This window comes from Elephas maximus, chromosome 22 (assembly GCF_024166365.1).
Source record: "Elephas maximus indicus isolate mEleMax1 chromosome 22, mEleMax1 primary haplotype, whole genome shotgun sequence".
Lineage (NCBI taxonomy): Eukaryota > Metazoa > Chordata > Mammalia > Proboscidea > Elephantidae > Elephas > Elephas maximus.
In genome coordinates, this window is record NC_064840.1 from 5,108,206 (window position 1) to 5,135,840 (window position 27,635).

Below are 27,635 nucleotides of genomic sequence, written 5' to 3' on the forward strand. Positions count from 1 at the left end.
GATTACATTATTCCATAGCTGCCAAACAACATCATAACTGCAGAAGGATTGAGAATCATGGCCCAGCCAAGTTGACACACAACCTTAACCATCAGAAGGTGCCTCAGCTCAAATCCCAGCCCTGCCAGCTGGGTGATCTTGGGTAAATTCTTGTGATGGTTACAGTTATGTGTCAACTTAGCTAGGCCGTAATTCTCAGTGGTTTGGAAAATATAACGTAATCATCCTCTATTTTGTGATCTGATGTGAGCAGCCAATCTCTTTTGAGATGCAAAAGTGAGAAGCATGCAGAGAGACAGGGAAACTTTATACCACCAAGAAACAAGAGTCAGGAAAATAGTGTGTCCTTTGGACCTGGGGTCTCTGCACTAAGAAATTCCTCAGCCAGGGAAGACTGATGATAAGGACCTTCTCCCAGAGCTGATAGAGAGAGAAAGCCTTCCCCTGGAGCTGGCACCTGAATTTGGACTTCTATCCTCTTAGACTGTAGGAGAATAAATGTCTTTGTTAAAGCCATGCACTTGTGGTATATCTGTTATAGCAGCACTGCACAACTAAGACAGATGGTGGCATATGGACAGATAATCAAAAATCTGGGAACACTGATCCCCTAAATTCCATTGAATCACTCCTGCCAACAGAGCCAGCTCTCTTACTCCCACCTGAAGAGATTATTCACCCATCTTTGTCTGCTAAGTCATCATCCCATGTAAAACCATTATCCTCTCCACCCCATCTAATGAGTTTAGCCCAGCTGTGTCTGAAGAGCCTTTGAGATATCACCTGGGATGGCACCTGAGGTACTGATTGGGTTATTGCCTAAGGCAGATGCAAGGACCTTCCTCCAGAGCTGACAGAGAAAGCCTTCCCCTGGAGCTAATGCCCTGAATTTGGACTTCCACCCTACTAAGCTGTGAGAGAATAAATTTAGCTTTGTAAAAGCTATCCACTTGTGGTATTTCTGTTATAGCAGCACTAGAAAACCAAGACACACCCCCATCACTCACTTTTGCTTCTAGACCTATAACTGGACTTAAGTCCCAGTGAACCCCAAGAGGTGAAGTACAAAGTGTGACCCATGAGGAGGTACACTACACTCCAGAAGAACTGCTTGATTTTTCTAATATATACAAACAGAAACCTAAGGAATATGCATGGGAATGGCTATTAAGGGTATGGGATAATGGTGCAAGGGACCACCAGATCCCTCTCTCCATGAGTGGTGGTGTCACCTTCTGGCCCCAATAAGCTCTCCTACTTGGATACCATCAATGACTGTTCGTGGAGCACTGACACAGTGCCAGGTATGGTGTTAAGTGACAAGCGTGCTCTGGTGAGCAAGACTGACAAGGTCCCTGTCATAATGGAGCTGCCAGTGTCAGGGCAAAGTCAGATGAGCCAGCCAACAAATCTGTGATAACAAATCCTCCACGGCATGGAAAACAGTGCAGTAGCACTTGCTCAGTGGATGCGTGTGGGAGAGCTCTGATTGGGAAGCGGAGAATCTAAGGAAGGGCTGATCTTCACTGAGTGCCGCGGCTTTCACTCTGCCCATGGATTCCATTCATGTCTTGAGCTGGTTGACATTTGCTGGGAATGGACAGCCCACCAAACGCTGTAGGAGGTGCTGGCGTGGGAGATGAATCGGACAGGACCATGCCGTCGGGGAGCTCACTTGTCACTCACATAACCTCAGGATGGACAATTTGTTTTTGATCATGTTGCTATAAAATAACCGAAGACAATGCAAGTTCACCCTCACTTAGGCTGCGCAAGAGAAACCATAAAACTGAAAGTCACAATGGCTGCTGCCCTAGAGCCCCTAAGAACAGCTCAAGAACAGCAGCTCTGGAAGAGTGGAAGTAAATTCAATCTCAAACAACTGGAAGCTGCAACAGTGGCCTCAACTGCTGAAGGGCAGTGCTCACATTGACACAGCACTGCTGAGAGTCTCAATGTGAGATTGGCTGCACCACTCAGAGTCTCAAGGTTTCTTATGCTCTCCAGCAAACAGGAGGCTCAAGGAGGTAATGGCAGATTGGGTTTTGTTATTTTTTAGAGATTTTGAAGTTCATGCACCCAACAAATATTTACTGAGGGTCTGCTTTGTGTGCTGGGGCCTCTGGGTGGTGCAAACGCCTAATGCACTCAGCTGCTAACCAAAAGGTTCCAGGTTCAACTCCATCCAGAGGTACCTAGGAAGAAAAGCCTGTGTGTTAGCTATCTACTGCTGCTATAACAGAAATACAAGTTGATAGATTTAACAAATGAAAATGTATTCTCTCACAGTTTATTGTTGTTAGGTGCCATTGAGTCAGTTCTGACTGAAAGTAACCCTAGGTACAACAGAATGAAATGCTGCCTGGTCCTACACCATCCTAAGCCCATTGTTATGCCTGAGCCCATTGTTGCAGCCACTGTGTCAATCCATCTCAACAAAGGTCTTCCTCTTTTTCCCTGACCCTCTACTTTACCAAGCCTGACGCCCTTCTCCAGGAACTGGTCCCATCTGATAATGTGTCCAAAGTACATGAGACAAAGTCTCACCATCCTAGCTTCTAAGGAGCATCCTCACTATATTTCTTTCAAGACAGATTTATTCGTTCTTCTGGCAGTCCATGGTATATTCAATATTCTTCGACAGCACCATAGTTCAAAGGTGTCAATTCTTCTTTGGTCTTCCTTATTCGCTGTCCAGCATTTGCATGCATATAAGGCAATTGAAAATACCATGGCTTGGATCAGGCGCACCTCCAGGTGACATCTTTCCTTTTGAACACTTTAAAGAGGTCTTTTCTAGCAGATTTGCCCAATGCAATACATCCTTCGATTTCTTTATTTCTTGACTGCTGCTTCCATAGGCGTTGATTGTGGATTCAAGTAAAGTGAAATTCTTGACAATTTCAATATTTTCTCCCTTTATCATGATGTTGCTTATTGGTCCAGTAGTGAGGATTTTTGCTTTCTCTACATTGAGGTGTAATCCATACCAAAGGCTGTAGTCTTTTACCTTCATCACTACATGCTTCAAGTCCTCTTCACTCTCAGCAAGCAAGGTTGTGTCATCTGCATATCGAAGGTTGTAAATGAGTCTTCTTCTAACCCTGATGCCATGTTCTTCTTCATATAGTCCACCTTCTTGGATTATTTGCTCAGCATACAGATTGAATAAACAGATTCAAAGGCTACAACCCTGACACACACTTTTTTCTGATTTTAAACCACGCAGTATCCCCTTGTTCTGTTCAAAGTACTGCCTCTTGATCTATGTACAGGTTCCTCATGAGCACAATTAAGTGTTCTGGAATTCCCATTCTTTGCAGTGTTATCCATAGTTTGTTATCATCCACACGGTCGAATGCCTTTGCAGTCAATTTAAAAAAAAGCAGGTAAGCATCTTTCTGGTATTCTCTGCTTTCAGCCAGGATCCATCTGACATCAGCAGTGATAGTCCTCTCTTCACGTCCCCTGCTGACTGGCAGTTCTCTGTCAGTGCACTGGTGCCAGTGCTTCTGAATTCTCGTCAGCAAAGTCTTACTTGTGTGTGACATTAACGATATTGTTCGGTAATTTCTGTTGGATCCCCTTTCTTTGGAATGGGCAGATATATGGATCTCTTCCAGTCAGTTGGCCAGGTTGCTGTGTTCCAAATTTCTTGGCATAGGCTAGTAAGCACTTTCAGAGTTGCATCCGTTTGTTGAAACATCTAATTGATATCCTGTCAATTCCTGGAGCCTTGTTTTTTGCCAATACCTTTAGCGCAGCTTGGCCTTCTTCCTTCAGTTCCATTGGTTCTTGATCATAGGCTACCTCCTCAAATGGTGGAATGTTGACCAATTCTTTTTGGTACAGAGACTCTGTGTATTCTTCCCATCTTCTTTTTGATGTTTCCTGCATCGTTTAATATTTTCCCTATAGAATAATATTGCAACTCAAGGCTTGAATTTTTCTTCAGTTCTTTCAGCTTGAGAAATGCCGAGTGTGTCCTTCCCTTTTGGTTTTCTAACTCCAAGTCTTTGCACATTTCATTATAACACTTTGTCTTCTCAAGCTTTCCTTTGAAAGCATCTGTTCAGCTCTTTTACTTAATCATTTCTTCTATTTGCTTTAGCTGTGCTACGTTCAAGAACAAGTTTCAGAGTCTCTTCTGACATCCATTTTGGTCTTTTCTTTCTTTCCTGTCTGTTTAATGAGCTTTTCCTTGCTTCATGTATGACATCCTTGATGTCATCCCACAACTCGTGTGGTCTACGGTCATTAATGTTCAGTGCATTAAATCTATTCTTGAGGTGGTCTCTAAATTCAGGTGGGATATACTCATGGTCATACTCTGGCTCTTGTGTACTTGTTCCAGTATGCATTAATGTCGTATCCTAGGATGGCAAGATTGTGTCTTACATGCTTTGGAAATTCAACGGGACCAATAAGCAACATCATGATAAATGAAGAAAATATTGAAGTTGTCAAGGATTTCATTTCACTTGGATGTAGTCGATTTGAATATTGTGTATTCCATCTGGCGAGGTGCATGTGTGTAGTTGCTATTTATGTTATTGAAAAAAGGTATTTGCAATGAAGAAGACATTGGTCTTGCAAAATTCCATCATTCGGTCTCCAGCATAGTTCCTATCACCAAGGCTATGTTTTCAAACTACCAAGCCTTCCTCTTTTGTTTCCAACTTTCACATTCCAATCACCAGTAATTACCAATGAATCTTGATTGCATATTTGATCAATTTCAGACTGTAGAAGTTAGTGAAAATCTTCAATTTCTTCATCTTTTGCCTTAATGGTTAGGGTGTACATTTGAATAACAGTGTATTAACTGGTCTTCCTTGTAGGCATATAGATATTATCCTATCACTGACAGCACTGTACTTCAGGATAGATCTTGAAATGTTCTTTTTGACTATGAATGCAACACTATTCCTCTTTAATTTGTCATTTCTGGCATAGATCATATGATTATCTGATTCAAAATGCCAATAGTAGTCCATTTCAGTCCATTTTGCTTCCTGAATCCATTTCAGCTCACTAATGCCTAGGATTTTGATCTTTATGTGTTGCATTTCATTTCTGATGACTTCTAATTTTCCTGGCTACGCAATGGTTAATGCAATCGACTGTTAACCAGAAGGTCAGTGGTTTGAAACCACCAGGAGCTTCATGGGAGAAAGATGTGGCAGTCCGCTTCCACAGAGATTTACAGCCTTGGAAACCCTATGAGGTCACTACGAGTCAGAATAGACTTGACAGCAGTAGGTTTGGTTTTTGGGTTTCCAGTTTTCCTAAATTCATACTTTGTACATTCCACGTTCTGATTATTAATGGATGTTTTTAGCTGTTTCTTTTCATTTGCAGTCAAGCCACATCAGCAAATGAAGGTCCCAAAAGCTCTTCTCCAGTCGCAAGTAGTGTGCCTTCCAACCTGAGGGGCTCATCTTCTGCCCCTATATCAGACAGTGTTCTCCTGCTATTTGTAGGATTTTCATTGGCCAGTTTTTTCAGAAGTAGACCACCAGTCCTTCTTCCTATTCTGTCTTAGTCTAGAAGCTTCACTGAAACTGCCCATCTTGGGTCACCCTCTTGTTATTTAAAATACTGGTGGCATAGCTTCCGGCATCCCAGCAACACACAAGCCACCACAGTACCACAAACTGACAGACAAGTGGTGGCATTAGTCATTCAGGAAATGCAAATCAAGACAAAACAGAAAAAGCCATACCTCTACTAAAAAAAAAAAAAAAAAAAAATTTTTTTTTTTTTTTTAATATTAGCATGGCTAAAATTAAGACAACCGACCATACCAAGTATTAGTGACGGTATGGAGGTACTGGAGTGCTCATATCTTGCTGTTGGGAATGTAAAATGGCACAACGACTGTGGAAAAAAGTTTAGTAGTTCTTAAAAATTTAACATGCATCTACCATAGGCGACAGCTCTTCTACTTCTAGGTATTTTGCCCAAGAAAAATAGAAGTTTATGTCCAGACGAAGACGTATACAAATGTTTACAGCAGGCTTAGCTGTAATAGCCCCAAACTGGGAACAACCCAAATGTCCATCGAGAGATGGATAAACAAGCTGAGGTACCATCAATGCATGTAACAGCATAGGTGAATCTCAAGTTAATGACGTTGAGTGACAGAAGCCCGAGAAAGAGAGAGACAGAGAATGTCCTGTATGATTCCATTTATATAAAACTCTAGAAAATGAAAATTCATCTTTAGTGACAGAGAGTAGATTGATGTTTCCCGAGGGATAGGTGGAGACAGGCAGAAGGGAAGGATTACAGAGAGGCAGGAAAACACTTTTGGGGTTATGGATATGTTTACTTGCTTGATTCTGGTGATGGTTTGACAGGTGTATACATGTCAAAACTCCCCAAATTGTGTACTTTAAATATGTGCAGTTTATTATATATCAATTACATGTCTAGTAAAACTTTTAAAAATTAAAGAAAAAAAAAGGCAGAGGGGGACACATTGTCTGTGCGCCTAAATCCATTCATACCGATCATGTCTCAGTCTTTCAGTCTGCCATCCAGTTAACTCCCAGTATTGTTGAAATGACTGGAATTCCTTCAGGAAACCCATGTGCCTGAATATGAAATGGATGCCCTCTGCCCACCATCAAAGCTGCGTAACAGGAGTTTAAATAGGGAGCCAAACGTCAACAGAGGTCCCTGCCCGCCTACTGAGCACAAAATAAACACATCTCTAAGAGACATGAGGCTCTAGGGGCCACCATTCACCAGGGCCTAGCGTCCAAGACACGTCCACAGGCCAGTCTCAGCGAGTCACCAACCTTGGAGCTGAGCCCCCTGGAGGGGAAGAGCAGAGAACAGGCTGAGGGAAAGGAGAGAAGGAAGCCCCCGGGGAGGTTTCCCGGGTGCGGAGGAAGCCGGGGGCTCGCAGGTTACCCTGCCTCACTCCAGGATTGCTCTGCGTCACACAGAAACCGTGCCAGAATGTGGTTCTTAGTTAGAGATGCCAATGGCAGAGACGAACGGACGATCTAATTAGTACGAAACCACAGTGAAAGCGAAGAACAAAAGGTTGAGAACGCAGCGGCGTCTGTCCTCTGGCCAACAGGAAGTATGTGGCGCATCTCCAACTAGAAGGGAACAAAAAAGTCCAAATTGCTGGCATAAAGAAGGACAAGATTAGACAACAGCATCCATACTGCCTGACAGCTTATTCTTAGCTGCCTGGCTCCTGGCGATGGGCACAGGCAAGGAAGCGCCAGCTCAGAAATAGAGCAGCGGTGCTCTGGGTGGGAATGTCTGCAGGCTGTGCCAGGGGAGAACAGAACAGCCCTAAATCCCTTCTGGTTTCTCAGCTCTCCTGCTAAGGAAAATGAGAGGCAGCCTGAGGGCTTCTTGGGAAGCTCCTTCTAGCCCACAGCAGACAGGGGCTCTTTCAAGATAAATCACCTCAAAGAGGCTGCTAGGAAACCCTGTCCCCCGTCCTCCACACCTCGCTGGGTCCTCAGCAACAGCCGCAGCCCCATCGTACCTCCCCCGTCTCCCACCACCCCTACAGACACCACGTGCACAGGACAGACTGGCAGCCCCGGGAGGACCTGTTCACAGACCTCTCTCCTGTTTGCTTTTCAACGGAGTGACTCACGGACATCTAAGCACAAACAATCTTATATAAAATACACACTCCCAGCTCTGTCTGTAAATCTGTCTTTAAGTGAGAGAGGAAATGAACAGTTTGTCCATTTTCAGTTCTGCACACGTGGATACGCAGTGACTAGTGTTCATTCAAAGCCCGCTGAGTACCAGATAGCTATGCTTCCCTGTGCCTCGGTTTCCTGAGCTGTGAAATGGGGATGCTAACTGTACCTGCCTTGGGGGGTGCTGTGTGCCCTGAGTGGGTGCTGCACTGAGAACAAGCAGAACAGTGGGGGCACAGTATCACTGTGTGCTTTCCCAGGTGGGGTGTTGTGTCCACTGAGTGGGTGCTGCACTGGATCAAAGAGAATAGTGCCGGGCACTGCTCCTTCAAAGCGACTGGGTTTCTCTGCTTAGTGACCAGCTCCCCACGCATTTCCAGCCAAACAGCAGGAAACTTTAGGTTCCCTCTGATGGCATGTCCAGCAGAAGACACACTGCCTCCACCTCCCCCTCACAGACCATGTCTGGAAACAAGACTCTCCCCCGGGGCAGGGAAGGCTCAAAACGTGAATGCTCGTTCATTAGCCCTTTAGCGTCTCATTACTGCTGGTCCAGCTGCCATCTGAGCTTGGAAACTTAATTATCACAGAGATAAGTTGGAGAGCACCACTTTCAAGATCAGTATGAGGTGATATTTATTGCTCTGCAAGTGTGAAAAAAGGGGAGCTCCCGCTGCTGACGGTGCTCCACGGGCTTCTGGACACCACAGTGCATTGACTAAAAGATAATCACAAACGCATAGAGACAAGAGGCCAGAAAGAGCGACACTCAGAGATTAAAACATAACTACTGTATGGAAACTGCATTTTTCTTCTGTCCTCTGAAGACTTTAAAGAAACTTAGCAAAGAAAAGAAATCACGCTGTGGTGGACAGAATAACGCCCCCGCCACACACACACACACAACAAAGCTGTCCATTTCCTCATCCTCAGTCCCTGAGAAGGTGTCACTTACAATGCAAAGGAACTTCACGTGTGTGATGAAGTGAATGATTTAAAAGATGGGGAGATTATCCTGAATTATCTGGGTGGCCCCAATATGATCATAAGGGTCTTTATAAAGGAAGGAGTCCCTGGGTAGTACAAACCAGTTAACACACTCAGCTGCTAACCTAAAGGTTAGAGGGTCGAGTCCACCCAGAGGTGCCTTGAAAGAAAGGCCTGGTGATCTCCTTCTGAAAAATCAGTCATTGAAAACCCTATGGGCACCGTTCTACAATGACAAACGTGGGGTCAACCTAAGTTGGAATCGACTTGACAGCAACTGGTTGGTTATAAGGGAAAGAGGGAGGCCGGAGAGTCGGAGTTACAGAAGAGATGTGATGCTAGAACCCCAGGTCAGACAGAGAAAGAGATTTGAAGATGATGATGCTGGCTCTGAAGATGGAGAAGGGCCTGTGAGCCAAGGAACGCAGGTGGCCTCTAGAAGCTGGAAAAGGCAGGGGCCTGGGTTCTTCCCTCAGGCTCCAGAAAGAATGCAGCCCTGCCAACCCCTTTTAGACTTCTGGCCTCCACAACTGTAAGATAATAAATGTGTGTGGTTTGAAACCACTAAATTTGTGGTCATTTGTTACAGCCACAATAAAAAACTAATACACTTTCCAGGTGATGTAGAGGGAAATAAAAGCTTTTTAAAATGCAGGGAAAAAAATTATCAACTGACTCCTTGGTGAGGAAGCTGTAGGAATGATATTTTTCTACTAGCTCATAAGAATATCCCCACTCTCCACTTAAACAAACTTGTTGTTGGGTGCTTTTGAGTAGGTTCTGACTCATAGTGACTCCATGTGACTGAATAGAACTGCCCTGTAGGGTTTCCTAGGCTATAATCTTTACAATCTGCCAGGTTTTTCTCCCACGGAGCTGCTGGGTGGATTTGAACCACCAACCTTTCAGTTTGTAGCCAAGCGCTTAACCATTACACCACCAAGGCTCCTTGTACAACCTTAGAGAATGACAACGATTGAAGACGCACTGAGAGCACAGTCTCTGGAGCAGGAGCCCTGTGTGCCTGGAGGAAACTCCGGCCCCTACCCTCACCGGCCTGAGAGAGTTACTGTACTTAACTCTTCCATGCCTCCATCTCCTACTCCGCAAACTGGGAATCCTAGTATTACCTACCCCAGAGGCTTTTGGTGAAAATAAAATACGTCAATACTTCTAACACCCTCGCTATAATAATACTTGGCACTTACTAAGTGTACAATAAATGTTGGCTACTCATACTCATTAGCTGGACTGTAAGCACCAAAGGACACAGTTCATATGCATTCCACCTCTGCAGCTCCCAAAGCTCTTTAGAGTCACCCTTCACAAGTAGGTTTCAATATGTATTTGCAGAATAAAAGCATTCCCATGAGAACCAAACGAGACTTGGATCATAGGATCCCATCCAAGTCTCCACTCAATGCCAAGGCACTTTGAGCACAGAGGAGCTTCAATTTCTCTTTGAAGATTTCCAGTAGCAGAAAATCCCCTGGAGATGTTCCAGTAAAGACCAGGCTACCACACTTGCCTGGTAGCCTGTTCCATCTCCGAGTAGCTCTAGCATTCATTCATTCATAGTATTCAACAAATAGTTAGTGAACTCCTTCTGTGCTAAAGGCACTATGCTTAAGAATGGGGACAGAACGGTTAGTAAAACAGACACAGTCGTAGACACTTGTGGACCTTACAATCAAGTAGAGGTTTATATACCTAGATATGGATATAGATATGCAGAGATATATATATATAGACACATTTATTGCTGTATTATAGGTCAAGCATTCTGTGACTCCTTTTATATACACAGTCTTATTTAATCATGTTGGGACTGTAACACACACACGACGATTCGTCATACATGCTCAGAATACTTTTATCATCTGGGAATGTATCAGAAGACATAGAGGGTAAAAGAGTGAGAAATTTATCTCTGGATCCTCCCCCCCAACAAATCATCTAGACTCCACCAACATCCTCCTTAAAACTAGACCTCACACCGTGCTACCCCAGGAAATTTGACTGCAGCTCAAATGCAGATACATTGAAAAAACAAAAAACCACCTCTCTCTTGAACTTCTAAAAGCCCAGGCATTCTTTAAAAGGTTGTCAAGCATCACTTTGATTACTGGTGGATCTACCTTATCCGCCGACTTGAGAACAAACCTCTGCAGAAGGGGCCTTTCCACTGTACTATCATCATCCCCATTTTACAGACAAGAAAGCGGGGCCCAGAGAAATGAAGTAATTTGCCCAAGGTCAACCAGCAAGGAAGGCGGGGCCAAAATCTGAACCAACATCATCTGCCTGAAAGCTTAACTGCAGAGCTCACCACCTCTGCATTCTTTTTCTTTTTACTGAGCTAAAAACGATCCCCCTTTAACTTCCACTGTTGGACTCAAAAAAGGACAAATTGACTCCATCTTCCACACGAAGGCCCTCGAGAGACTTAAAAAGAGCTGTCCGTCTCCCTCTGCCCTCACCCGGGCCTTTTCTTCTCCTTACCAGCTAATCACTTCTTCTTCCTTCAGTCATCTCTGCTGTGATTTCATTTCAAGGGCCCTCAGCTCCCAGACGCTCTCTGGCAGAACACAGTCCGATTTGTGAGTCTCCTCTTAGGGCCTGACAGACACAGAACTCTTGGTCAGAGGGACAGAGGGAGGCCTGTCACGTAGAGACAAGAATGCAGGAAATACCCTGCTTCCTCTGACTCTGCTATGAGACAGCCAGCAGCACCAGAGTAACAGAAATGACAAATGCCCCTCAGCCTCGGTGGGGAGCGAGAGGGAGTGGCGGGGACTGCGGTGAATGGTAGAGCCCAGGTCTTATGGAACCAGTGGTGTCCTCTCTTCAGCTACTAATGAAGTACACAGGAAGGGATGTGGGCCCAGTGCTACACGACCTTATGCTTTATCACAAGAAGCCAGAAATCCAGACTTCCAGGTGAATTGTGAATGTGCCAGTTTTTACGTGATGGCAACAAATTCAATAATTTAAAAAAAAAATGCACACACACACACACATCTGGGCCAGATCTGGCCTGCAGTCAACCTATGTGTGATCTCTGCTCTGGGACTGTGCCCTGCTTAATACCAATGAGAATCACATGAACCTCATGGCGGCCTCTTCGAAGGTGACTTACCAGATTTTGTTACTAATAAAAACGCCAGGACTTCCTACGCGCACACACACACACACACACACACACACACACACACAGAACTATTAGGCTGCATCCTCTACTTATGAAGGTTTTTTTTTTTTTTTAACTTAAAAAAGTAGGACTTGGCATTTTGGCATTTCTTCCTCGTCTGACTTTAAGGTTAGTAACAACAACGATGACTGACAACAAAAAACAGTAACTAGCAACAACAGTGACTCACAACAACTAGCAACAATGACTCACAACAACAGCTAGCAACAATGACTTACAACAACAACTAGCAACAACAATGACTCACAGCAAAGAGCAACAACAATGACTCACAACAACAACGAACAACTAATAACAACAATGATGAACAACAGTGAACAACAAAACAAATCTGTCCAGGTCAGGGCAACGTTTTAGCCTTTCAAAATCATTTATGTCCTCAGATTCTGTCCCCCAGAAGTCATACAATCCCAGGTCCACGAGGCTAATTTATTTGTACGTTACCACAATCTGCGTCATCCTAAATTCATGGTTACCCCCTCATCTGCATCACGGTCTCACTGCCCAGGATTTCCAGAAGATCTCTGGTGAGCCCCACAAGATCTCCCTAGGGGTCTCACAGTGCTCTCTGCACCTTCATGGAGTGACCTAGTGGTGGCTCCACACATGGAGGGGTCTCTCCGTGGGGCACTATGAATGTGCCACACCTTTGGAGGCACATAGGGGGCGCTGATGAGGCAGAGCCCTGGGTGACGCCACTCATCCTGGAGTTGTGGCAGGTGTATTACAAACATCAACACTAAAGCCATGGCAAACGCATTAGAGTCAGTTCATTAACGACCCCCAATGGGCACAGAAAAGGCGTGAGGCAGCTCTGAGCTTGGCGATCTGCAGTCTGCTTTGCCCCTCCGAAAACAGGTCCATGATTTCATGGGAAGAAAGCCCCACCTTCATGCAGCTACGAAAGTGACAGTTGAGCAAAAAGCTGTTGTTTTCCAAAGCAGTTTATCTATTTATTGGGTCAGGTAGTGGGTATTTTAGTACATTCCTGTGAAGGGGAAGCAGCCCAAGATAAGCCAATGATGGGATCTAAGCTCCATGGGCTATGGTTTGCCCCTTTCTCTCGGATCAAGTTCTCCAGCGCAGGAGCCTGAGGACACCAACCTGCAAGACCTGACACCAGGCTCTCTGGAGGGAACGGAAGGCTTAAGGACTGAAGAGGGAAGCAACGCGTGTGGGCCCATGATGGCGTAAGCACGCAGACACCACCTCCAAATGCCATCCTCAACATCTCCTTTCTGTGACAATGATGTGAGGACACAAATAATGTATACCATAAGGGTAACCAAGGGCGATGTACCATCAGTGTTTTTCATTTCTCACTTACTATGAAATGTATTTTTGCTAACTGTATTTATTTCCATATTTATGTTTATTGGACACGATTTTACATAGCAAGTCAAATGAATCACCTTGAAATGAGATAGAGATTAAATATATTAATAAAATGATTATCAGTCAAAAAAATATGTTTCATTTCTGTGCAGATAAGCTTGTGTCATTTGGATCAGCTCTTTCTACACTCTGAAGGCTTCAGGTCTTGGCTTTGTTTAATTAAGCCCTGCTGACAGAGTACAGGGATTGTAGAAATACAGGGCTTTCAGCTAGCCCACCTCTGCCTCGAGGGAGGGTGAAGATCTAAGTCCAGGGAACAGGCTCTGCCAAATGTGGGTTTCCTAAAGATTAATTGCCTCTTAATTAGGACTTACAGACACATCATTTCTTCTTTATCAAATCCATCTCTGGCACAACCTGATACACCACAGAAAGAAGAAATCAGCCCTCCCAGATCTTTCCCACCATAGAAAACCCTAAAGGCTTGTCTCTCTACCAGGAAGTTCTTGAGACCAAGTTTCCTTTAACCTCTAAACAGGAGCCAGCAAAATGCCAGGAAGGACAGAACTCTGCATTACAGCATTTTCCTAAAATAAATGAGTGCATTGGAGCTGGGGCTCTCTCAGCAACTTCAAGAAGGAGGAGTGGTTTTGGAAATTTAAATCCTTTCTCCCTGAAGTCTCTGCTGCAAACGGAAATGGCCAACCAGTGTGTTAGGAAAAAACAGAAACACTGAATCTCGTGGTTCAAAGAGACCCCTGCGAAGAATGTGAGAAAACCATGGGCTGGTTCCTGGCTGAATGTGGACTCACAAATCCAGCTAAATAGGATGAAGAAGCCAGCAGACATGCCCTGTGACTGAATATCACAAACTAGGGGCTGTATCCCACGGGTGATTATCCAGTTACGCCAGGTGGCACACAGAAGAACGTTGTTTTTTATATTTTAATGTGTATTAAGAACAAGCTTAGTACATCAAGCTGGTGGATTTTTCGTCTTATAACCAAAGCACATTGCCGTTGAGTCAATTCCGACTCATAGCCACCCTATAGGACAGAGAAAACTGCCCCATTGGGTTTCCAAGGCTGTAATGTTTACAGAAGCAGGCCGCCACATCTTTCTCCCGTGGAGCAGCTGGTGGGTTTTAACCGCTGACCTTTAGGTTGGCAGCCAAACCCTTAAGCACTGCACCACCAGGGCTCCTTTTTATCTTCTAACAAGGCTAAATATATTTTCAAACTTTAAAAAGTGGGGCATTTAAAGAAAATACATTGAGTAAATAATATGTGCCACAAGGAACTGGAAAAAACTGAGAAGATAGTATGTGGATTGCCAAAGGTAGGATTATATTGTCCTATGAGGGATGGAGAGAGAGAGAGAGGAAAAAGATGAAGCCCTGTTTTACCTTGACGACATCTTCGTCAGCCGACTTGCATTCCACAGAGTCCGACACGTCGACCACAGAACCATCCTCTTGAACACCCACGACTCTGACAGGAACTGACACTGCCTTTCCAGTGAGAATTGCCGTGTTCAAAACCTCCGTGTCCTAGAACAGAGAGGAGAGGGCATGGGTCAGTGAACATGCCACCCAGTGAGGGCAGGGCGTACAGATCACAGCACTTACTACCTTAACTCTTGGTCTGCAAGTTGAGTAACTATCTGCACGGACAAACATCAGGAGCACACAGAATGGAAAATTCTGACCAGCCGATGGCACTTGGTCCCAGGCTGAGAAGACCAAGCCTGACAGCAGAACCCTCTTCCCGACCCGATGCAGGGTCAGCATTGCCTCTTCCCTATTTCCATTTCCCTCTGGAGCCCTGGTAGCACAGGGGTTAAGAACTATGACCACTAACTGAAAGGTCCACCAGCCACTCTTTGGAAACCCTATGGGGCAGTTCTACTATGTCTAAGAGGGTCACTAGGAGTCTGAATCAACCTGACAGCAACAAGTGTGGTTTGGGGTTTTTCTCCCCTTTACATTTAAGGTGTAGAATCAGGACAGAAAGCACTGTCCAAGTTGAGATGAGGGGAACTCACCAACGGTGGGATGATGGTGTGGATGTGGGAATAATCTCAGGGGGTACAAAGAACAGGGATTGTTACCACGGTTCTACAACGAATGGCTAAATTCAACTCAGTAATGCAATTTTAAAAATCAACACGTGCAGGGGTTAATTTAGCCTGCCAAGCATCCATCTCTTCCCCCACCCCCATCTAATGACAATGGCTCATTTTTCTTTTGGCTATCACCCCACTTCCGCTGCCAGTGAATGTGGCCTGGGTGGTGCTGACCCCAGGCCACCCAATCAGGCTCACAGATGAGCAATGGGCCAAACCTGGCCCATAAAGGTGGTCCATCCCCTTGCCCAAAAAGACTGACTTCCATTAAGCCCAAAGAAAGAAACCAGAGACAAGAGTAGGGGAGAGACTAATTCCTGGAAAAGTTGTTAGGGTTCCTGAATCAAGCTACACCTGAAGCCTGTTATCTTTGGAAATGTATCTACTAAAATAAACTGCTTTACTTGAGACATTTTGGATTGGCTTTTCTGTCACTTGCAACTGAAAGAGTCTTGACTAATACATGCAAGCCCAGGACCATGCTAGGCACTAAGAAAAAAGACTAAACATCAATCCTTTCCCACTAGAAGCTCACAGCCATCAAAGTAATAACAGAACTGCGGTAGTAACAGGGAAAAGCCGGACAGTGTTTCATTCTGTTGTACACAGGGTCACTACGAGTGTAACCAACTCAACACTACCTAACCACAGTAGTTATAGAGCTTCACAGCCTTCTCTACAATAATTTTCTCAAAGTGAGTTTCAAGGCGCAGTAACTTTATTTTTCATAACAACAAATCATAACTGGTCCCACCTTATGCTTTTCTCACAAATATCTTTGCAATTGGATTTTCTCCTTCAGTTTTTTTCATGGTTTCTGAGATGTCTGCACCCATTATTTTTTTCCAGGGTCCATCCACAGCCTCTAAAGATAAGCCTTTATTCTGCTCCTATTTGTGCAAGCTGTAGGTTTTATGCCTTGGACATGTATTTATAGTCCTTTATGGGGATCAATTTCCATTAATGCTGCATGTTAGAGTGATGTTAGTGAGAATGGCAAAGGACATCCAAAAGTCCTCTCCTCCATAAAAACAAGAAAGCTGGGAAAAAAATTTTTAAAAAGGTCACTGTCAACTGTGGTGCAATGGGTCACTTTTATACGGCCTTTCTCACCATGGCCTTATAACTCCCACCCAAGTCATTAGGTGGGACCATGCAAATAAGGTCTATAGAACACTAAGAAAGGGATTGGTCAGTTCTGCCATCAATCTAGACTTAAAATGAGCCATCCCAGAGGCGGGACAAGAGGATCTCATCACCACCAAGAAAGAAGAGCGAGGAGTGGAATGCACCCTTTGGATCTGGGGTCCTTGTGCTGAGAAGCTCCCGGAACCAGGAGAATGAGAGAGAGATCTGTAACACCAGAAGCAGCGAGAAGCAACAGCAGAGAATTAGCGGCACCAAACGCAGGAAATGGCACAGTGGGCTTCCCAGGCCCACGGAATGAGAAAGCTGAGTGCCTTTGGGAAGGAGTCTTGCTGGCAGAGTGGGGAGCCTCCAGGCACTTGGTGGAGCTAGGTTTGCTGGCCCATGGAGCTAGAGCTGAACACCTTCAGGTCGGGGCTTACTGGTAGAGTGGGGTGTCTCGGGGCACTTATCAGCGGAGCTAATAGAACTTTGTAACACATGCCAGAGTAGGGCAGAGGCCAAGGGGCCAGAGAGAGGTGTGACTGTGGTGATGGCTGAGAAGAGGCTGTCCTGAGGGACGAACTATATCCTGAGCATTCCTGAACCTAAACTGTAACCTCTTACTTCCCTAATAAACCCCATAACTGTACGTATGATCTGTGAGTTCTGTGTGGCCATCGCAATGAATTATCCAACTCAGCAGAGAAGTAGATAGTGCTGCGGGAGGGATGTTTAGTGTCAGAATTGGTAAAGATGGCAGAGAGAGGAGGCATATGTGACCTCTGCTTGCCTAATAGGACCAGCCTTGGGCTGTTGATCTTGATTCTCCTTCCCCCTTGTGAAGTTAGAGGAGGTCAGACAACAGCCCTGACATGTCATTTTTATATCAACTTTTTTGGAACTCTGGAAATTAGCCAAAGGCTTGTATTAACCCAGGGAGCATCTATTCAAGAAAAATGGGTGAATCTTGGTAAGAACAGAGAGCTTTCTGGCATTTTAACTTGACCTACATCCATCCCCAACTCTCCAACTCCGCAACAGCTTCAAAACCTGACAGCCCACCTTCTCAGTGACAAGCAGCAGCCTGGCAGCCACCGGAGGAAACAGATCAGGGCTGGAGTCCTTTCCAAGCCTCATTCCCAAGGAACTGTCATTATCTGACCTGCCTGGTGGTTCCCCAGAAGACCACATTTGAGAGGCTGTTAGCATTTGACCTGAATCTGGGCCTTTTGCTTGGGGGCATTTGTCCAAAGCAATTGCAGGCAATTAACTTCCTGTTTGACTTCAAGGCCATCTGAGGCAGTGGATCACAGTTGGGGCACACAATTGTTGTTCTTAGGTACTGTTGAGTCAGTTCCAACTCATAGCAACCCTACCTACAACAGAACGAAACACTGCCCAGTCCTGCACCATCCTCACAACCGTTGCTATGTTTGAACCCACGGTTGAAGCCACTGTGTCAATCCATCTCATTGAGGGTCTTCCTCTTTTTCGCTGACCCTCTACTTTACCAAGTGTGTGGTGCCCTTCTCAGAGACTGGTCCCTCCTAATAACATGTCCAAAGTAAGTGAGACGAAGTCTCGCCATCCTCACTTCTAAGGGGCAAACAGTAGGCTAATCAAAAAGCTTGAAAGGCAAAAATGGCATGTCCAAAGAGGCTCTGATATATTCCTGGGTGTCCTGAAGGCCATACCAATGTGTAGGGTTGGACACATGTTCAAGAAAGACCTGAGAAGGCCCTAGGCTCTTACCTCTGGCTGATCTTGAGGCTCCAGGAAAGCAGCAAGTGAAAGCTGAGGAAAAGCCTTAGTGAAGTGAAGGTCAAATGCCTGGCCAAGTGCTAAAGGCATCCCGCCAAAACCCAGACAGAGCACCTCAATAAAGACTGGGAGACTTATTGATTCCAGGCGTTTAAGGAAATCTTTGGGTAATCATTAGCTGAACACCAAGCTAACTGAGCAGAGACTTCAGGGACCACACACAACAAAGAATACAGACTTTACAGAATTAGTTCAGAAAGCCACTAAACAGACAAAAAACAAATACTCCAATAAACAACAAAAACCAAACCTGAGAAGGGGAACAGTCTGGGGGGTAGGAAAAGCTACTGCTTAAGTGGCACTCAGTTTCTGTCAAGGATGATGGAAAAATTAGAGACCAACAGTGGTGATGGGTGTACAACATGGTGAACGCAGTTAATGTCTCTGAGTCGCGCGTATAAAAAACAGTGAAATGGCAAATGTTTTGTTATATATATTTGTATCGCAATTTTTAAACAGATGCTCTACCAACAAGAATCTTAATTTTTAGTAGAAACAGCCCAGTAGCCTCAAAGCCCAAAGTCATGACCACATGTGGCTTCCAGCGTATTCCATTCCAGCCTCTCCCCAGCCTGTGTGGCTCGGGACAGCAGCATTCCTGAGGCCCGGCAGCCCACATCCTCCAGTCCCTCACCCGGGAATGTCTGCCTCTGAGGAGGAGTCTAATTCTGACTGTATTTTGCTCTCAGACATTTAGACTTCTGATTTCCAAAGCTGCAAGTCAGACGTAGACGTCTCTCAGAGAAAGGCAAGGATATTGGCTACAATTTAAATAAGGATTTTCAATTTCACCATTGTGCGTTACGTAACTGTCAAATCAGCCCAGTCCCCCCACTTAATGGCTATTTTTGGACTCTGATAATTTATTAGCTCCAAGGCAGTCCGTGGTTTCAAAATGCAGCTCTTTATCAGTCCTTGAATAACAAGAAGAAAGCTATTTCAAATAGAGTAGCACTCAGAGGGTCAATAAAATTGTAGCTCTGTTAAAGCAATGTGCTAATGTCTCTAGGCAGTAGCTAAAGAGGGAAGAAGGGAAACTGTTTGGAAGGAGCTACTTTCTATAGCCTTTCCCCAGGGCACAGGGCAAGCTGAGTGACACTAGGAACAAAGAATAGCAAGGCAGGAAATACCACCCAACTGACACAATCAGGGAGTCACTGACAGGGAAGATGGTTGTCCAGCAGGCCTCATGGTCAAGTTCATCTCCAATATTGGCACAGCACTATATAAACAGGTGAGGCCCTAGACCTCTCTGTGTGCATGGAGGTTCTCCTGCAGGGTTTGGAAACCAAGAAAAAGTCATGAGACTGTCAACTCCATGGGGACAGGGACCATGTTTCTTTTTCCGCTGCCTCACACACGGCCTGAGTTATAAAAGATCACAAATGTTGAAGGTGAAGTGCTTTCCTCGCCTCTGCCACAGTGACTGTGACCAGGCTCCTGGTCCCCATATTATACAAAATGGCCTTGCCCCCAGTCACCACGGATTGGTCCAGATGTGGGCAGTGGCCCACACTGAGCCAGTAAGCCTATTATCTGAAGAGTTCAGGATGAGGATTAAGAAATTCCAGTTTCTATCTGACTCTCTGACTCCTCTCCAGAAAGGAAGGGAAGCAGGTATTGGCCATCTTCTGGCAGTAGCCTGGCAAGCAGAGAAAGCTGGTGTATGGCAGTGTGACGCACCAGGGTTGCAGAGAGAAGCAGAGACCTGAGGTAGACTGAGCTTCCTGTGGATCCCCTGCACTGGTTTCCAATCATTCCTTGTGGATTCCATGAGACGTGTGTCCTTGTAATAAATGCCCTGGTGCTTGCACCAGCCCCCTTGGGTTTCTGTCACTTGCCACCAGAAAGGTCAGAGGGAGAGATGCACAGATGCATGTGAGTTTACATTTTGGTCTGGCTCCTCTGCGTTCTTGTTCCCTTTGCTTCCACCAATTCAGGGGCCCTGCTCATTCACACATCCCAGTCCTGACATCAAATAATAATTGTGTACGTGTCTTCTCTAATTCCTTCCACGGACCTGACTACAGTATTAGCACTTTAGCAAAGCTCTGCTTAATTACACCTGTAACCTGTTAATCATGTTTTTTTGTTGTCTGAGGGAAAAAAAAAAAAAAAAAAAAAACCTGTCTTCTCATCCAGCTTGAGTTAAATTGAAATTTAGCACAACTTCTGACCACCACAGAACCAGCAAGCAAATGGCGTCTGTTCAATTCAAATGTAAACTCGGTTAGATGGCATCACTAAGAGACATGCTCCCGAGCAAAGTCTTGCTGTTGTGATTAGGTGCCGTCAGCTCCGTTCCAACTCATAGAGACCCTGTGCACAACAGAATGAAACACTGCCCGGTCCTGCCCCATCCTCACAATCGTTGTTATGCCTGAGCCCATTGTTGCAGCCAGTGTGTCAGTCCACCTCGTTGAGGGTCTTCCTCTTTTTAGCTGACCCTCTACTTTACCAAGCATGATGTTCTCCTCCAGGGACTTCTCCCTCCTGATAACATGTCCAAAGTATGTGAGATGAAATCTTGCCATCCTTGCTTCTAAGGGGCATTCTGTCTATACCTCTTCCAAGACGGATTTGTTCATTCTTTTGCCAGTCCATTGTATATTCAATGTTCTTTGCCAACACCATAATTCAAAGGCGTCAATTCTTCTTTGGTCTTCCTTACTCACTGCCCACCTTTCATGTGCATGAAAGCCACAATATTAACTTTATTTTAATATGAATAAACCCTCCTGTACCGTATACTGGAGGCTGTCTCGGTAGTTCCAGTGAGCAGTGAGAGCCTTGGCTTGAGTCTCAGGCTGATTCTCAATCTTTGGACAGCCCCCATCTATGGATGGATGGAAGAGAGAAAGAGAGGGAAAGAGGGACAGAGAAAGGGGCAGAGAGACAAAGAAACTGAGTATTACTACCCTAAACAGAGACAGCTGTGTGATCTTGAGCAAGAAATTTAAACTCACTCTGACTCAGCTTCCTTATCTGTAAAAAGTGGTCAATAAGTATAACTATACCCCATAAAGTATTCATGGGTATTCATCGCGGTAATGCATTTAAACCACTTGGAACTCTGCCTCGTACACAGTAGGTGTTCAATAAATGTTAGTTATTGATTCTGTTACTTCCACCTCAGTTTTTCTTCATGGAAAATCCCACTTATCTTTAAGACGTTACTAAAACGTTGCCTCCTACGGAAAGCCTTCCCAGACAACATGATCCCCCAGTCAGAATTAGCTTCTTCCTCAAACGTAGTTCCATAAAACCAGTTGCCATCGAGACAACTTTCCACTGAGTCAGCTCCAACTCATGGTGACCTCATGTGTGTCAGAGTAGAACTGTGCTCCACAGACAAGAAATAGATTGCCACGTCTCTCCTCCGAAGCATCTCTGGGTGGATTTTGACTGTCAACCTTTTGGTCAATAGCTGAACAATTAACCATTTGTGCCACCCTTAAATATGGTCCCAGAGCACTTTTTTAATTTTTTTACTGTGCTTTTGGTGAAAGTTTACAAATCAAGTCAGTCTCTTATACAAAAAGCTATACACACCTTGCCGTGCACTCCCAGTTGCTCTCCCCTTAATGAGACAGCACATTCCTCCTCTCCACCCTGTATTCCCCGTGTCCATTCAACCAGCCCCTGTACCCCTCTTCCTTCACCTCTCGCCACCAGACAGGAGTCATCCACATAGTCTCATGGTTCTACTTGAGCCACGAAGTTCACACCTCACCAGCATCATTGTCTATCTTATAGTCAAGGCCAATCCCTGTCTGTAGAGTTGGTTTCGAGAATGGTTCTGATCTTGGGCTATCACATGGTCTCAGTCAGACCATTAAGCCTGGTCTTTTTACAAGAATTTAAGATCTGCATCCCACTGCTCTCCTGCTCCATCAGGGATTCTCTGTTGTGTTCCCTGTCAGGGCAGTCATCTGTGGTAGCCGGGCACCATCTAGATCTTTGGGTCTCAGGCTGATGGAGTCTCTGGTTTATGTGGCCCTTTCTGTCTCTTGGGCTCATATTTACCTTGTGTCTTTGGTGTTCTTCATTCTCCTTTGCTCCAGGTGGGTTGAGACCAACTGATGCATCTTAGATGGCCGCTTGCTAGCTTTTAAGGCCCCAGAGGCATCTCACCAAAGTGGAATGCAGATCGTTTTCTTAATACATTTTGTTATGTCAATTGACCTAGATGGTCCCTGAAACCATGGTCCCCAGGCCCTTGTCCCTGCTACTCTGGCCTTTGAAACTTTTGGTTGTATTAAGGAAATTTCTTTGCTTTTGGCTTAGTTCAGTCGTACTGACTATCCCTGTGTTATGTGTTGCCCTTCCCTTCACATAAAAATTTTTTTGTCTACTATCTAGTTAGTGAATATTCCTCTCCCTCCCTCCCCGCCCTTGTAACCATCAGAGAATATTTTCTTCTGTGTTTAAACTTTGTCTGGAGTTCTTATAATAGTGGTCTCAAACAATATTTGTCGTTTTGCAACTGACTAATTTCACTCAGCATAATGCCTTCCAGGTTCCTCCATGTTATGAAATGTTTCACGGATTCATTGTTGTTCTTAATCGTTGCGTAGTATTCCATTGTGTGAATATACCATCATTTATTTATCCATTCATCCGTTGATGGACACCTTGTTTGCTTCTAACTTTTTGCTATTGTAAACAGTGCTGCAGTGAACATGGGTGTGCATATATCTGTTCGTGTGAAGGCTCTTATTTCTTTAGGGTATATTCCAAGGAGTGGAATTGCTGGGTCATATGGTAGTTCTATTTCTAGCTTTTTAAGGAAGCACCAAATTGATTTCCAAAGTGGCTGTACCATTTTACATTCCCATCAGCAGTGTATAAGTCCTCCAGTCTCTCCACAACCTCTCCAACATTTATTGTTTCCCAGAGCACTTTATAAATGCCTCCTCCAGAGTGTCATCGTTCACATGGCTGTCTCTTGGCTGTGCTTTGGTGGGTAATTTTTAATGCTTTTTTTCAGAGTCTAGCACAGACCTGAAAACACTAAGGATGTCTGAACAAATTACAAACACCAATATACTAGACAGAGCACATAGTCTACACTGGGTGGCATGAAGTATAGATGACTTGATGGGAAAACAAATTCCTCGGAAAGACAAAATCTCAGTGATTCCCCTGTACCTCCCCCCCCCCTTTAATCCTGGGCCAGCCAAGTTCTCCCCAGGAAGTAGAACTCATCTCAGATCAGCTTGTCTAACAAAGACACTTTCAGGAAAACTTTTCCTGTAAGACAAGAAGGCCACATATCCTTACAGGCAAGCCTGAGTGAAAGTGAAACTTTCCCCCCTCAAAGCATTTTAGGGTTTCCATCTTGAGAAAAGGCTGTAAGAAGGCAGCAAAAAGCAGAACTCAATGAAAATTACATTTTCTCTATTTCTTCCACATTGAACCTGCCAAGAGGAAAGGTGTGATGTTGGGATAGAATCCCTTCTTCCAATCCGTTTAAGTTATTCACCATCTTTTCTTTAATATGCATAAGTATTGAGATTGATACATAAAATAAACAACTTGCTCTATTATTATAATTCAAAGGAACTCAGCTAGGATGTCCCAGCATTTATGAATAATATTTCAGAACACAAATTAATGACACTGCTGGCTACAGATCTATTTTTGTCTTCACAGTTGTCCACACCAAGTCCAACTACAACCCTTCTTTGCCTGAGTCCTTAAGCACGTAAGTGGGCTTGTTTCTCAGAACTGCATAAAGTCCAACAGAACATGAGCAACAATAACAACGACAACAACAAATTCTGGCCCTCACCTGTATTGAGAGAAGAGCTCAATGTTTCTCTCCCTCTAACAAATAAACACCTCACTACTTTGGGGAAATCAGTAATTATTTTCCCATTTTCATAATACACTTAATTTGTGAAACAAGAAATTGCCTATTATCTGTACCTTCTTACCTCTAAATGGGAATTATGATATTTAGTAATCTATAAACCCTGGAAGATCACGAAGGTTTCATATTTGCTTTCAAAGAATGGACCCAGAAAACAATGCTTGGCGATTTCCATGAGAGAAGAGGAGTGTTAACACTCCGCAGGAGTAACTCGACTCATTTACTTGGGACATGTCAGGAGGCACCAGTTCTTGGAGAAGGACATCATGCTTGGTAGAGAGCGAAAAAGAGGAAAACGCTCAATGAGATGGATTGACACAGTGGCTGCAACTACGGGCTCCAAATAGAAACCATTGAGAGGATGGCACAGGACCCGGCAGTGTTTTTTTCTGTAGTACACAGAGTTCTTATGAGTCAGAGCCGACTCAATGGCACCTAACAACAACAAATGTTCACTGACACTCAGAGTTAACCTCATTTCTATATTTACACGTTATGATGGATTTCGGAAAGGATTTCTGAGGGGTCCTAAAAGCCCCAAAGAGGAAGAGGACACAGTGACTTTCAATTTCAGGAAGAGAGACACTAGCCATACTCAGATACCTCAGCTCAGGGGAACCTGACCCAGGATGTCCTCTGGGTCCCTTCAGCCCCGGCCACCCACGCTCGGCCCCACCAGACCACGTGCTTCTGGCTGGAGCTGGCCCCACCCCCACTGAAGTGCAGCCAACCAGTGCCTGGTATTCCTCCGGCCCCAGTGACTGGGTCAAGGCCTGGCACATGACCCCAGCTGGCCCAATCAGAGTGGGCATTCTGTCCCGGACGCCCTTCCAGAGACCAGGTGTCTGGTCCTGGCACCTGGCTGTGACTCAGGTGTGCCACCCTCGAGTCGCAGCTGAGGAGCTGAAGCCCGAGCCGCCTGGGGGCTGGAGCTCGACCTGAGGCCTGGCTGCCTCCCAGCCATCTCACCGGCTCCTCACACGTCAGCCAACCAAGCGCCCCAGCCCCCATCCAGTTTGCAGGTAGACTCAGAAACAGTCTTAGCAAGCGCTGGGTCAGACCAGTCACTGCCTGATTTAAAGGGGACTCTGCAGTGAGAATGCCAGGCTCAATTAGCGACAAAGCCCCTGCCACCACACCTCGATCCTGTTTTCCCTCCACTTCTGCCCACCTCTCTCCTCCCTTACTGACAGCAGTGTGACTTCCCGTCCCCGCCGCCACGCTGTCCACACCACCTGCACGTCCAGAGTGTCCCAACATCCCGGGGGTGCGCGGGAAGGTGTGATCGTTCCCATCACGTGAAGGGGAAGTTGAGACCCAGAGAGGGCACTGGGCTTGTCCAAGATCACAGAGGGTGACCGACATCGCCCCAACAAGAAGCTACGTCTCCGGTCTTCTCGAATAAGATTTCTCCTGTCGTCGTTTTTCTCTTAATAAGGGATTAAATGTACGTTGTTTTCAAACACTGCTCCTGCCTGCAGACAGCACTGCAGAGAAGGGAACAGGCTTTGGGGTCATTCTTGGCCTGAAATTCTGGGTCTTCTGCTAATTGAGCAAGACACAACTTTATCATCTGAAAACAGGGCTCATTCTACTTATATTTTGTATTATTGTGAGAACTGAATGCGAAAATCAGCATAAGGTGCACAAACACGTCATTCTTGCCCCACTCTGAGCCTTTAAGTTCACTGTTCCCCCTTCCCGGAACGCTCTTCCTCCAGACCTCGGCAAGCTGGGCTCCTCACCATACAGGCCTCAGCTCGGACACCACTTCCTCAGACAGGCCTCCCCTGTTGTCTTCTCTAAAGCCATCCTCCCAGCCCACACGGGGCCCTCTCTCTACCCGGTTACCTCTAGGGCTCTCCTTCTCAACATCATCACCATCTCACCACACTGATGTGTCTGCCTGCCTGTCCGTCTCCCCGACTGGAATGTCAGCTCCATGAGGGCAGGGCCACCTCCCCCTCATCCACCACTGTAGCCCCCTGCTCACAAAAGTGTCTGGCTCATGGTAGCGCACAGCAAGTGTTGGTTGAAAGTGTGAATTCAGAAACAAACGCCATGATGGGAGGAATTGCTTAGCACAGTGTCTGGTATGCAGCACGTGCTCAACCAGTGGCAAGTTGTTGATAATAAACATAATAGTCCCTGGGTGGTGCAAAAGGTTAACGCGCTTGGGTGTTAACCGAAAGACTGGAGGTTCAAGTTCACCCAGAGCCAACTTGCAAAAAACCACCCAGTGATAATCCACGGAGCACAGTTTTACCCTGACGTGCATGGAGGTGCCATGAGTCAGAATCTACTGTTTTCCTTTTTTTTTTTTTACTCCTTCTTCTTAGATTTTATCCTGGCAAAATATGCAGGGACCCACATATGTGGAATGGTTCCTGTTCACCACAGAACGCTGTGTCTGAGGGCCGCTCCACCTGTACTTGAGAAGCAGACAGGACTCTCCACACTGAGCTCCATCTCAGCACGTAACCCTAGAGCAACCTGAGGGCTCCCTCCTGCAGAGGCCAGCCTTTGTTCTGAAAGAGGCTCTCGGGGGCTCCTTGGGACACTGAAGTAGGCCAGGACCGCCTTGCCCTGCAGCTAGAACAGCTGTGACTAGTGCATCCCAGGACTGTCACCTCGTCTGGTCATTCAGGGCTCTGTCCATACTCTCACATCTGCTGGGGGGCATTGATGTTCACCATCTGATGTGCTGCCAGGCCTCCTGCTCTAATCCTGCCACCCCTGCTGCTCCCTGTGATCAGGGAAATGAATTTCAAAGCCAGGACTGCAGCTGGCTCCCTTACAAAGAGGCAGCTCCAGGCTCTGGGCCAGATTTGGTCATGAGGAACCACAGCCGTGAGCAGCCTGCATTCTGTGGTTCCCAGACTGAGCTGAGGCACCAGGACTTGGAAACGCCATGGGAGGCGTTCATGGGAAGCATAGATATTATCGTCTGGGTGGTTAAAGGGTCTTACCCAAAGAATTCTTGTTTCTACTCAGGCAAACTAGTCCTAGTAAAATAAAGGGTCTGGCTCCATGTTTGATGTCCAACTGCTGACACCAAGCCCCACCTCTCGCTCTTCCCACCCCTGGCCCCACATCTGGATAAGACGATAAGAAAGCTGCATGCTCCCTCCCTTGGGACAGGTGGGAAGCTCAAACCATGCAAGCCCCAATTGCTGTACAGGGAACCCTCAGCCCAGCCCACCCCCAACGACCATCACACCCAACCAGTCATCCTTCCTGCTCTCAAGCCATTTATGGGCCTGCCTGGGAGCCTTACCTGCTTCCCCAGAGAGCCTCACAGGATGAGTAGTCTTGGTGTATGTATATGCAATCATCAGTGTCAACATCAGAATGAAATTCTGGGTGGGGGTCCATTCAGTCTTTATTTAAAAAAAAAAAAAGTTGCTGTCTAGTTGACTCCAACTCATAGTGACCCCATGTGTGTCAGAGGAGGACTGTGCTCCATAGGGTT

The 27,635-nt window shown here is 45.6% G+C and overlaps 1 protein-coding gene across 1 annotated transcript in view; it reads right to left on the reverse strand.

Annotated features, from left to right (window-relative positions):
• LOC126065533 (transmembrane protein 132B) overlaps window positions 1–27,635 on the reverse strand; it is a 432,522-nt gene that overhangs the window by 32,162 nt on the left and 372,725 nt on the right. Inside the window, exon 5 of the mRNA XM_049865632.1 lies at window positions 14,621–14,764. Within this exon, the coding sequence (XP_049721589.1) occupies window positions 14,621–14,764 (144 nt within the window). The remainder of the gene's footprint in view (window positions 1–14,620; window positions 14,765–27,635) is intronic.